Genomic DNA, 13,482 nt, shown 5'->3' with positions numbered 1-13,482 from the left:
GTGGACCCTAATAAAATTTGCCTGAAGATCAGAGGACAGAACAAGCCATTAGATTAAACATAGAAGTCAGGTGGTGGTGGCACACACACCTTTAATCCTAGCACTTGGGAGGCAGAGATCTGTCTGGATCTCTGTGAGTTCAAAGCCACCCTGGACTACATGAGATTGATTCAGTCTAGGAGAGAAACAGAGCCAGGCAGTGGTGGCACACACCTTTAATCCCAGTATTTGGGAATCACATTCCTTTAATCCTAGCACTTGAGATCTCACACCTTCAATCCCAGTATTTGGGAAGCACACACGCCATTAATCCCAGCACTAGGAAGGACGTGATGGCTGGGCTGAGAAAGGCATATAAGGCGTGAGGAGGCAGGAACTAGAGCTTTTTCAGGCTGAGGAGTCCTAGAGGTAAAACATGGCAGTGGCTTGTTCCTTTGTCTCTCTGCTCTTTCAGCATTTACCCCAATGTCTGGCTCTGGGTATTTTATTAAAAGACCATTTTACAATTTGTGTTACAAGAATTTGTTTTTTGTTTGTTTGTTTGTTTGTTTTTTGAGACAGGGTTTCTCTGTGTAACTTTGCACCTTTCCTGGATCTTGCTCTGTAGACCAGGCTGGCCATGAACTCACAAAGATCCGCCTGCCTCTGCCTCCCAAGTGCTGGGATTAAAGGCATGCACCTATTGTTCCCTTGATCAGTGTTTCTATTCATCTAGCTTAATCGTGCCTTCTTTCTGACATGTTTCCTGCCTCTCCTGTTCAACTGCATGGTCACCAGCAACAGAAACATCATGAATTGTACTACTTCCTAATGTCACTCACCAGTGTCACACGACCCATCATTGTCACTCACCAGCATCACTCACCAGCATCACTCAGCCATGTCACTTTATTTCTACCATGCGCCTGTGAGGCAGGTGGGAAAGGCAGCATTACCACTTTGCAGACTAGGCTCCATGCACTGCATCTCTGCTCCTGGCATACCCTAAGCTTAACATCTTCATTGTACTTACCAACTTGTTCAAACTGTCCTTTCGGGGGCATAATTAGAGACTCCAATGTCTCATACACTCGATATGGAAAAGGCTCAGTGTTTATTATTCAACAGAGTACAGAACAAAGATCCAGAAGGCAGAGATGACTTTCTTATGACTAAAACCCCACAGAGATTAGCAGAAGTGAGGCCAGAGCCCCTGTGTCTCAGAGCTCTGGAGTCTGTGGTCAGTTACTTTATGGTACATGCCCTCTTGGTAACAGATAATGGAGTCCGTACTCAAAAAAAAAAGTCACCGTTGATCTCAGATACCAACAAAAGAAAGAACGCAAAGGAGGGGCTTTTGATTTGGAAACTATTGTGGCATTTTCTGGAATGTCTAATTACCAAACAATCTTATGGTTTTTATTGATATGCACATACACACAAACACATACATAGCGGGAGGGGCTTTCTTGGTGGTATTTCTAATTGCCTAAAATATACAAAGCCCTGGGTTCAATCCTCAAGCACTATGTGAGAAAGAGAGAGAGAGAGAGAGCACTATGTGGGATATATATACAATCCCAAGATTTCAAATTCTAGGCTAGCCTGGTTACAGGATGATACTGTCTTAAACACACAAACAAGGAAAATGTGAAAATTAAGCACACAAGTATCTAACACTGCATTTTCACATTTTTCAAAAAACAATTCAACATATGTCCATTTACTTCTCAATACCCTATTTGAAAATGTGTTTATCTGAATAAAGAAATACACTCCTTCAAGCCATATATATCCATACAATCAACTGCTATTCTTGCCTACATAATGGAGTCCACAAATTGCATATCTTATCATATGTTAAGATGATTCTTTTTCTTTGCTTATTAATAAAAAAAACAATTTCGTATGTTGCAAGAATACAATTAGCCTAGAAGATACTCCTCGGTGGCTTATTCCCAAAAGTCTCTCTACACAATGACTATGTGGGAGTGGATGCTTTTGTTTTTCCTTTGATGGTTTTGTTTGTGGTTTCTGCTTTGTTGGATCACCCAATGATTGTGAAGTAAAACTCCATCTTTCCCCAGCAAAGGATATAATCCTTATTTTGGCTTCTTCCTCTCTGATGACTAAATTGGAAATCTCTCCAAGCTATAATTCAAAGCCATAGGTGACCTTAAAGAAATGATTTTTTTCTATGCTACCTTTTATCTTAAGGTAACTTTTCAAATGTAGACCATGCATTCCATTATGTTTAGCTGTCAAGCAGGCCCTTCATTTGCATTTCTTCCCACTGCTATAATTTTGAGAACTGGCAGGTGACCAAAGGAGAAAAAATATGCCTCTACCATGGAGAGTGCAATGTAGGCGGTTTTTTTTATTATAATTAAGTACCATAGATATTCATGATTAGATCAAGGTCAGAGGAGCAGAACGTAAGAGCCAAGGACTTAAAGGTACAAAGAATAGGAAAATGGCTTCCTAAAAGTTTTTTTTTTAAATACTAATAGCTGTAATCCTTGGGTTTTGCAATAAAACATTGAAAATGGCTCATCTGTTTTATTTTAGAAAGTGTACACCTGCTGTGTGTGTCCTGGGCATTTAAGCCAGAACTTCACATCTCAGCTGAATTTTCATTCCAGAAGGAGGTTTTTGCTGCTGTTGATTTTTTTTTGTTCTGTTTTTTGTTTTGTTTTTATTTTCTTTTTCTTCACTTTCCCTTTCTGCTCTGGGTGTGCAAAGACATTCTGGGAATTACAATGTCAATAGAATTTTCTTAAGACTGAATCTCCATGACATTTGGATAACACTTGTAAGCTTTCTATTAAGCCTACTGGATTAATCCATAGAGTTGATGCAGCATGTATGTATAGGTTATTTCAACAGTGGGAACTCCAGTGATGGCAGCAGTTGCCACACCCCAGCAGACCCTACTAACGTCTTTCTCAGAATGGCTTCTTGAGACCACCCAGCTGATCGGGTTCCCTCTTGCTGTGTTCCTTCCCTCCTTGACCGACAGCTCATCCCTGTCTTTGGCTCTCCTCTTCAATCCTTCCACCCGTGTCCCTGCTTTGATGGCCTGATGATGACTGAGGTCCAGGGTTCCTTTCAGGAACCATGACTCTTCTCTGTCCATGCCTTTCTCTTCCAGTGTCCCCCAGCCCAAGCCTTTAGTGGTACCTCCAGGCCTCTCAGCTCCACATCCACCTCTCTTCCAGCCTTGAAAAGCTCATCTTCACTTTTGATTTGACTTTTAGACTTAGTTATCTAGCAAGGTCTCAAATGTGACCACACTACAATTCCTAGTTCACCCAGCTGCAGATATACCACTCTCTCCCCCTTCTCTGTCTCTGTCTCTGTCTCTGCCTCTGCCTCTGTCTCTGTCTTTTTCTCTCTCATCTTACTATGTAGCCTTGGTTGGCCTAGAACTACTATGTAGACCAGAGTGCCCTCGAACTCACACGGATTCACCTCCCTTTGCCTTTCAAGTGCTGGAATTAAAGATGTGAACCATCATGCCCAGCTCATTCAAAGCTCTTGTATCCCTCATGATATCTTCATGATATGTCACCGACACCCAGCTGTTGAAGGGGACATGTGGCCATCTACTCATGTCAACCGCTTCCTTACCTTCAGACATCAGGAGATTCTGTTGATTGCTGAAAACATAGTCCATTCTATTGGTCTCTTCCCTGCCGCTACTGTTCTGACTACATCACCACTATCTCCTGTATGGCTTCTGCTTTCCAGTCTCATCCCCGGATATCTATCATCCATCAGGTTCGAGGGTTTCTTTTACTATTTATTTTTCAGTTTGAAGAACCAAGCTCAAATCCTCATACATGTTAGGTGAGCCTTCTATGAATGAGTCACAAACTAGGCCCCAGGGTAGTTTTTTTTAATTAATTCATTTAAAAATATATAACAAAATAAAATATAATAAAATAAAACAAAAACTATTACATTGACATTGGACAAGATAAAGAAAAAACAAAAACCCCCAAAGAAGGCAAAAGGATCAGAGACCCACTCATTCCCAGCACACTCAGGGATCCCAGAAAAGGTTAAACTAGAAGCCATACTATACATGCAGAGGAGCTGCTGCCGAGCTGGGCAGGCCTTGTGCATGCTGCCTCAGTCTCTGTGACTTCATACGAGCTTTGCTCAGTTGATTCTGAGGGCTTGTTCTCCCGGTGTCCTCCATCCTCTCTGGCTCTTACACTCTTTCTGCCTCCTCTTCCACTGGGTTCCCTGAGCTCTAAGGAGGGGGATTTGATGGAGACATTCCATTTAGGGCGGAGTGTTCCAAGGTTCCAGGGTAGCTCTTTAAAAATGTGAACTACATGCTGTCTGTCTTCTACTTACAACCCCTTCGTGATTTCCAACACTTCTGAGGGTGAACTGCGCATTCCTCCCACCATCTGTGTAGTCTGGCCTCTAACAAGCATTGGACTTTGCCTTCTCACCATGTTCTTCTCATCAGCAGCTCCTACCTCAGAGCCTTCGCTGCTGCTCACATTGTCCCAGCGTACTTCCACTTCATCATCTGCCGGTCTGTTTCACCCAGGTGATGCTGTTCACTCCCAGTCATCAGCCTTCAGTTCACATGTCAACACCTTAGGAAACGTCTATGTGCTATCCCTTAGTAGGTGTCTCATATCTATCCATTGCATTTCCATCATAGACATGCAAGGATTTTCCTACTTACAGTGTCTTTGGGACCACAAAGAAGACTTGTGGATTTGTGAGCCTTGCTCACTGCCATAACGCCAGAGATGGAGAAGCCCCTGATTCACAGTAAATGAGCTGACTAAATCAATGATTTTATCCTCACTTCATGAGCGTGCATTGGGTATTTTTCTGTGCCACCAGGAATTTTAGAAATTACCATAATTTATTCATTCCCTGGTTTTTGGCCACTTTGGTTTTTTTGTTTTGCTTTATTTTGTCTCATTGTATCAGATACAATTTTCTTTCGCTGAATTTATTTTCCAAAGTACTATTATAACCTGGTCCTGGTTCACAGAGCAGAGCTGCTGGCCTGAGATTCATCACTGCTATGAAATAATAGAAATACAGTGGAAGATTCATAGATATGCTTGTGTAAAGTTACATTTGATGTCTGATAGATCAAGCAATATGCTATCAGGGCATATCTTCTTATGTCTTTTTTATATTTAATTTTTTTAGTGTATTTCACAAACATACTAGCAATCAGACTTGAGATTTTTCTTTGTTTTCTACATTAGGGTCTCATAATCCTTCTGCTTCCACCTTCCACCTGAAGGGATGGCAGGCATCTGGGAGAATGTTTTTAACTGATTTATTTTGCGAAGATTAGTTTATTTTTAGTTTTGTCTATATATGTGGGAGATGGGCTTTGTGCACATGAGTGCAGGTGCCCTTGGAGGTGCCTAGAAAAAGGTATCAGATCCCCTGGAGCTGGAGTAACAGGCAGTTGTGAGTCACCTGAGGGTACTGAGGACATATTTGGGTACTCTGGAAGAACAGTAATTGCTGTTAACCACAGAGACATCTCTCCATCTCCAAAACTGATTTTTACCAAGTTTCATAAGCACCAATCTAAGCTATCTTTCTTTAGAAATAATATGATAGTAATATTTAATTGTTTAAGGAGATTTCAGGTATCTATATATCATATATTAGAAGTAAATTCAATTTTTATCTCACAATAAAGTATGCCAGGTTTATAATAAAGTCATGGTGCATTTAAATACATATTCAACAGACCCTGGGTTTTTAAACTTGGGAGAAAAGTAAAGAAAATATCTTTAGGAGAACAGAAAAACAATAATGACTTGTCTCCTACAAATAATTACCATTTAATGATAAAGACTGTCTGAAAACCTAGAGTCACTTGGATCCAAGTGAATCATCATAACTTGCTGTCTACACAGCAATATTTTTTTCAAGAATTGATCAGTGTTTTAGTTACTGTCCCTATTTCTGTGAAAAAACACCATGGCCAAAAGCAAATTGGGGAGGCAAGAGTTTCTATCCGATTACACATCCCCATAACACTCTGTCACTGAGAGAATTCAGGGCAGGAGTCTGGAAGCAGGACCTGAAGCAGAGACCATGGAAGAAGGCTGCTTACTACATTGCTCCTGATGGTTTCCTCAGGCTGCTTTCTCATAGCACTCAGAATCACAAGCCCTGGGGTGACAGCACCCACAGTGAACTGGGCTCTCCCACATCATTCATCACCCCACAGTGAACCAGGCTCTTCCCCCACCTCAATCATCAATCAGAACAATGCTCCACAGGTCAGTCTAGTGGGGGAATTATCTCAGTTGAGGTTCCCTCTTCCCAAACGACTCTAGCTTGTGTCAGGTTGACATAAAACTGCCCAGCACAGCCTGATAGAGTATGAGTGGAGGGACAACGCAAGCAAAGCTGTGAGAAAATGTCAAGGCTAAGTCACTTAGCCCAGGCCTGCCCATGTTCAATCTCTAGACTTCACCATCACACACCCGGTTCTCATTTTCCTTAAACCTTAAGTAAACTCACTGAAATGGCTACACCACCACCACCACCACCACCACCACCACCACCACCATCACCCACCCACCCCCACCCCCCACCCCACCCCCCGTGGTGGAGCAGTTCATGCTGCGACAATGGGGCACTTTCCTTATTACTTCTTCTCTCAGGAACACGTCCATTCTTCCGTCTCCTTAGGCCAATCCTGAGCTTTCCTCTGTGCTTGGGAACCCTGGTCAGGAAGAGGTGACAAGGACCGTGGAGCTGAGCGTCTCTCCTGTCAGCAATTATCCCGAAGCTCTTCCATGTGACCTAAAGATACTTCACAGAGGCCACCAGAGAGCCACAAGTATAATCACTCTTGGTCACTACCAATTTGGGCTGGATTTGATTCAGTGACTTGAGGTGAAAGGGTGCATATTCAATTACCAGGCCCCCAGCTCCTCAATTAATCAAAGGTTGACATAATCAGCCTATTACAAGTCCTACGGAAAAGATCAGATGGAATCAATATAGCCAACTTTATAGCCATAAAAAGAAATGTGGATAGATATTCCTTATTTAAATACAACAACCAATACTTTGTGTCTTCTAAATGAATCTGGCTAGAATTCATCTTATGTAGGATTTTCTTATGGGAAATTTGGACACAATGACACTCAAACTGAACGTTGAGTGCCTCTGGCTGTCTTGCTGAGAGAAACTCAGATGTTTTTGTGTGTATTGTACCATGTCTCCTGTGACTAAAATTTGGTGTCTATAATTTGTGGAAGGATTTGTCTGGGAAAGTGAACATTATGAAAAAAAAAATGTCACAATCAAGATTTTCCTTGTCATGGTAGCAGGAAGTCCTAAGTGAGAGAAAGAAAGTGTACAGTCTAAAAATCATAAAAGAAGCAACAGTGAGGTTCAACTGCCCGGGACTAGGTAAGTGCTAACAGCTGAGGCAATGCAACATTTCTGATGCTCAGGCATCCTCCATACCAATTTGGAGGAGAATCCTGGAAAGCCGACTAATACAGCCTGTTTTTTTTTTTTTTTTAAAGTAACATTGTCAACACTCATAAAGGCATTTAAAGAGTTCAACATTGAATTTTATGTCTGAAATTCAAGAGTAAAATCAAAGAAAAGAATACATTTGCCTTCGTCTCTGTGTCAGAAGAGAAAAGCCAAGCGCTACCTGCCAAGTAAAATGAGGGTTATTTATATTTTACAAAATAGTCCTGGTTCCTGAGTAAAAGATGTAAAAGAAAGCCCAGGTTCTCTTATTCATTAATGAGCGGAGTTAGAGACTTCTTAGAGACTCTGAAATTCTGTTCTCTGCCGTTGTATTTTGTCACTCCTTTTCTCATGTGTCCCCATTGATCTTACCTTCTTCATTTTTCACATCGGCTGTCAGGCACCACCCCGGGCTGGCCATCAGGAAGCTATCCTGTCAGCAGCATCTTTGAATCCATCTCCAGGGGTGTGGAAACCTTCTATGCCATTTTACCACGGTTGTCCTTGGGAGTGGCAGTTCTTGATTCATGTCTGAGAGGGCTGAAGGGCCGTCTCCAGGCCAACACATGCTATCTCCAATGCTTTGCAGATTGCTCGCTCCTGACCGTCTCTGGTGTGATTGTTAAGGCCCTGAAAAAATGCTGCCTGCCATACTGCCTCCTTGGGCGAGAAGGAACAAGTTGGTCAGACCATGCAATGGAAAAACGCGGTGGACGCCATAATGAACTCCAGGAGGAAGACACAGAAATTATCTTCTCCACCCTTTTGCCTCTCTTCAGTTTCCAGCTCGTACACAAAATGTGCCTGATGCAGGTAAGGACAGCCGACACACACCGGCGGCGACAGAGCAACGTCGTGTATTTTCATCCTGCATCTGTCACTTTTTTTTTTCCGTTGCAGTGGCGAAAGCAACTGGGCTCAGTTTGAGGGGACACTGTCTGCTGCAGTAGGGAAAGACAGTCCCCAGACAGGAAGTGAGGCTGCCTCTAGGAAACCACGAAGCCTCCTCCCAAGACCCACTTCCTCCTGGCTGCAAGACTCCACCTCCTAAAGTTTCCATAACCTTCCCAAACAGCACCACCATCTGGAGACCAAGGGTTCAAACACATGAGACTTTAGGGGAGACATCCCACATTCAAACCACAACACCCCCAGTAGGCACTTTCAAACACTTCCGGAGCCACTGTCTTACTTTCTGAACAATGGTTTTAAGAGCTCAGCAGGATTAAGCTGAAACTCAGTTGAGAAGCCTTTGGGTGGGATTATCTCTGTAGGGATTGCCCATGTCTGGCCAAAGGTGCAGACAGTATCTCAGAGTGCACAGGTTTAGAATCTCAAGACCCAGAGGCAATTTCTGAACTCACTTTAACCAAAGATTTCACCACCCCCCCTTCTCATTCAACCTTTAGAAAGCATCCTGAAGAAGCTGACTGACTTCCATCATAACTAACTCTTAAAATGAGTAAACAGTTCTCTCCCGACTCGCATATTATTCTTCGGGAACCAGTCCTTATGCTGGGAGGTAATCAAAACACTAAGCCCAAGGCATCTTTTGTAGATATATGTAATTTTAAACAAATTAATGTTAACTGTGGTCAAAGACCAAGTTATAAATGGAGCAGAAGGAGATGACTACAAAAGTCTTTGAACAAGCTCAGGACTTTCCTGATGGCTTCCCCAACCCCAATTTAGAGCTTAGAAAGTTAATGCCCGAGTTGTATGTGGCAATCACAGAACAGTAAAGATGGAGTTGAGGGGGGGGGGAGTTTGCCTAACTCCAGCTCCATTTGCTAAAGAGATCTGCACAGAGAAAGTTAAGTGATTTGATGTTGAGAGATAGCCTGTCTCAACAGCAGTGAAGGAGAAAAAACGTGAAGGAGTCAGTGACTCTCAGAACAGCCCTGTGTAGCTGGGCTACACCCGTGCCTGCTCCTATAAACCCAGTGTGAAGATTTCAATGTGAAAAGTTCCCCATAGGCTTGTGTGTTTGAACATTTGGCCCCCGAATAGCTGACAGTGTTTGAGGAGGCAGAGCCTTGCTGGGGGAATTCCATCACTCGGGGTGGACTCTGAGAGTTCATAGCCTCGTTCCATTTTCTGGTTTTTCTCCATTTCTGGTGTGTAGGTCAAACTGTGGTCAGCCAGCTTCCTGCCCCTGCCACCATGCCCAGAGTCTTCCCAATGTTCACAGGCACTCCCTCCGGAGTCCTGAGTTAAAATAAACCTTCTCTTTCTAAAGTAGCTTTTGGTTGTAGTGTTTTACCCCAGTGCAGAAACAGTAAAGAATATACCTAGCAAACTGCTGCCGCCAAGCTGAACTCAGTGTATGAGCTGTTCTTACAATACTTATCATTATTACACAAGCCTAGGTGCATGGTGTGGAAGCAGTTGCAAATATGGCTTGGGGCTCATACAGAGGTCAGAGGACAACAGAAGTTGGTTTTCTTCTTCCACCTTTATGTGGGTTCTGGGGATGGAACAACGATCACCAGATCTGTGTAGCAAGGGCCTCTGTCCTTGGAGCCATTTCTTGGTTCTCGTTTTCATTTTTGTATATAGTGAAAGTTATGATGGCTTTAATATTTTACATCATTGGGAAAAATTCAAAAGAGTAGTCTGTGGTGCTTAAAAATTATATGGAAGCTACATTTCACTGTCTACAAATAAAGTTTTATCAGAAGAGTGCCATGTTCGTTGGTTTGTTAGACCTGTGGCTGCTCATGTCTGAAGGTGGCAGAGCTGAAAAGCTGCCAAAGAACACCCATGTGGACATCGTCATCACCTGATCCCTCACAGAAAGCTTTGCTAACCCCTGGTCCAAACAGTGCACAGGAGCTATGCTGATTAGGAGAGTCCTCCTGATTGTAAGTATCAAAACATGACATAGCAGAAGACTTCTCCGCTTACATGGTCATTGCTAGAAAGGCCTGAGAAAATAATGATGAGTACCGAACTACTAAGCAGTCCATAGCTAGCTGTAAAGCCTTCTGGGCCAAGAGCACAGATTACTAACTCCTTGTCTTCATGGGAAAGCAGCAACTTATATTTCTCTCCACTCAGTTTGAGCCTTTTCTATGAAAGGTTCTGTATTTTGTATTTTGGTATAAGTACAATACATTCTTGTAAATTTGGTTCCAGTCCCTCCCACACGTCTCAGTCCCTTTCCTCTTTCCATCTAGTGCCCATCTACTTTTCTCTCTGTTCTTTCTCTCTCTGTGTGTACACACACACCAGTGAACTATCTTTTTCATGGGTGAGGTGTTATTTATAGGAACATGGGTGGGCTGTACAAGTAAAGAAAAAGTTGGTAAACTAAATTTTAAGGAAATAAATGCCCAGTTAACTGAAGAAAAATTGCATGTATTTATTGATCATTTATCATTTAGCATAGCTTCTTAAAGATGGCTTCCAGATATTTACATTTACTTCATGGGGGAGATGTAGGCCTGCCATGGCCTGTGGGGGGTTGGGACTCAAAGACAACATGCAGAAGTTAGTTCTCACCTGATGCTGAGATCAAACTCAGATTTTCCGGCTCAATGGCATGTGCCCTGACCAGCTGAGCCATCTCACCACCTTGACTTCTGAATGGCTAATTTCATGCTCACAGGAAGTCTGCACAACCACTGTGATTATCATACATCGGAGACTTGGCAGCTAGTGTAATGACTCATGTGGCTAACCACTCTGCGTTAGGGAGGCTGAAACAGGAGGATTGCTGTGGGATATCTCAGCCTGGAATACACAGTGAGTTCAAGGCTAGCCTGCATGCCTGGCTGTACATTGAGACCTTGTTTTTAAAATAAATAAATGTATAAGGTTCCAGTGAATAGAAAGAAAGATTGAGGAGCCTTGAACTTGTTAGTATATGTCAGTATGGTTACCCTAACTCAAGGCTGATATCAAAGCCTATTGATAACTGTTGTTGGAGTTATTTGGCTCTTTTGGGGGGCCTGCCACACAGCTCCCAAATAAATCACACATGGAAGCTTAGTCTTACTTATGAATACCAGCCTTAGCCTGGCTTAGTTTCTAGCCAGCTTTCCTTAACTTAAATTATCCCATCTACCTTTTGCCTCTTGGTTTTTCCTTTTCTATTCCTGTATACCTTCCTTTGTTTCTTACTCCATGGCTTGCTGTGTAGCTAGGTGGCTGGCCCTTGCAGTCCTCCTCCTTCTCTGGCTACTTCTCTCGTTCCCAGATTTCTTCCTCTGTATATTCTCTCTGCCTGCCAACCCCACCTATCCTTCCTTCTGCCTTGCCATTGGCCAGTTCTTTATTAGAGCATCAGGTGTTTTACACAGGCACAGTAACACAGCTTCACAGAGTTAAACAGATGCAACATAAACAAAAGTAACACACCTTAAAATAATATTCCCCAACACATAACACCTCTCTGATGATTCACTAAATACCCTTGATACAAACTATTTAGGTACCAACATTGTATAGAGTGATGTTTTGCTAGAAATTGAAAGAAAATGTTAGAGCATCCTTCTCCAGGTTGGAACTTCCATCAGGACAGGTTAAGACTAGATTTTGCCTCCAGATAAAATAATCACCGGCACAAAGGCAATCAAAGTACCAGGAATAAAACATCTCGGAATTCCATATTTTAAATTTAATAGCAATTATTGACCTTCAGGTCCAAGACATATATTTAAAATATGTTGATATTAAGGCCGACAAGGTTGCCATTTGACATTAGGGCCACTCAAAGGTGAAAATGAATCTCTATTGACAGCAATTACTCCTGAATACTCAGAGGCCTGTGTGAAATAAAAGTATTTAAAATTTTAAAAGGGGGAGGATTTCAGAACTTGAGGCAGAAGCAGAAATGATTTCAAGCTTTCAAGACACCATAGCCTTTTTCTTGGATTAGGCAATATATTAATATGGCTTCACTAAAGATTAATGACACATTTGCAACATTATTAAGTTAACAGGTTTCAGTGTCTGTGATTCATGCCGATAATAACTTTATTCCTATTAACAATAATTCTCATTTGAAATCAGTAACAGAAACTTGCTCTGACACTAGGAGCCGCTCAGTCTTAAACTTATTCAGCTGCCAACACGTTTTAAACCTCACATCCATCGTCCATGTCCCTCAGACTGGGGTTCGTGTGTGTCATAATTTTACGGAAGCAGATCAGAACTAGCTAACACACCCTTCACTCTCGCCGTCTGTCCCCAACCAAAGCAACCCCTGTTTATTATCCCAAGTATCCAAGACTGGGAGATAAACTATCACCAGCCTGTGTTTTATGCAGACAGGGAGAAGCTATATGGAAATGGGTCCAGCCCTCTGTCTGGGAATAGCAAGAGTTACCTTTTATCATCGGTCAGTTTGTTAACAGCGGCACTGACTGTTGACACTGTTTACAAACCCCAGTTTGTACACCTGACTAGGGAGAAGGGTCAGTGAGGAATTCAGTGAGAATCTATGATGCGGAGGTTGGAGCACAGTGGCTCTCCTGGGGTCGTGGGAAGGCAGGCCTCTCCCTTCGGTTCTAGTACTGTATAAGAAGCCGTTTGTCACAGCCATTCCTTGAGGAAGGGGCATGCAGGCCTTTCCTCTGTGCCTCTCAGTGGCTCTCGGTGATGCTGGAGATCAAAGACATCTTATGTGCCACTAATGACTCTTAGAAAGAGTGAAGCAATGCCCATGTCATGTGTAATGTGTCTTGTTTCTGATATCGTGACTCCTCAGAGCTTGGCTTATAGGAAGAGACCAGAGCTGGTGTTACGGGTTTAGTTAGCACAGGGGTTTCCAGGTAGCATGAGGGTTTCCTTAAATATGAAAAGGTTTTTGTGGTCAGTTGAAACTATGAAGTGCAGCAAAGGAAATTTAAAGACTCTGTCATCTTTTGTATTAATACACAGACCTGTTCTGCACAGCTTCTGTCGAGGTTGGCTAGTGTATCAGTCACCTTTCTTTCTTCCTTCCTTTCTTTCTTTCCTTTTTTTAAAGATTCACTTGCTTATTTTATGTGCATT

General features: G+C 42.5%; 1 protein-coding gene across 1 annotated transcript in view; it reads left to right on the top strand.

Moving 5' to 3' along the window:
* Slc15a5 (solute carrier family 15 member 5) overlaps window positions 1-13,482 on the top strand; it is a 100,413-nt gene that overhangs the window by 24,543 nt on the left and 62,388 nt on the right. The window contains 1 exon segment of the mRNA XM_006976499.4: window positions 8,072-8,295. Within this exon segment, the coding sequence (XP_006976561.2) occupies window positions 8,072-8,295 (224 nt within the window).

This window comes from Peromyscus maniculatus, chromosome 3 (genome assembly GCF_049852395.1).
Source record: "Peromyscus maniculatus bairdii isolate BWxNUB_F1_BW_parent chromosome 3, HU_Pman_BW_mat_3.1, whole genome shotgun sequence".
Classification (NCBI taxonomy): Eukaryota; Metazoa; Chordata; class Mammalia; order Rodentia; family Cricetidae; genus Peromyscus; species Peromyscus maniculatus.
This window is presented reverse-complemented; position numbering and strand designations above follow the sequence as displayed.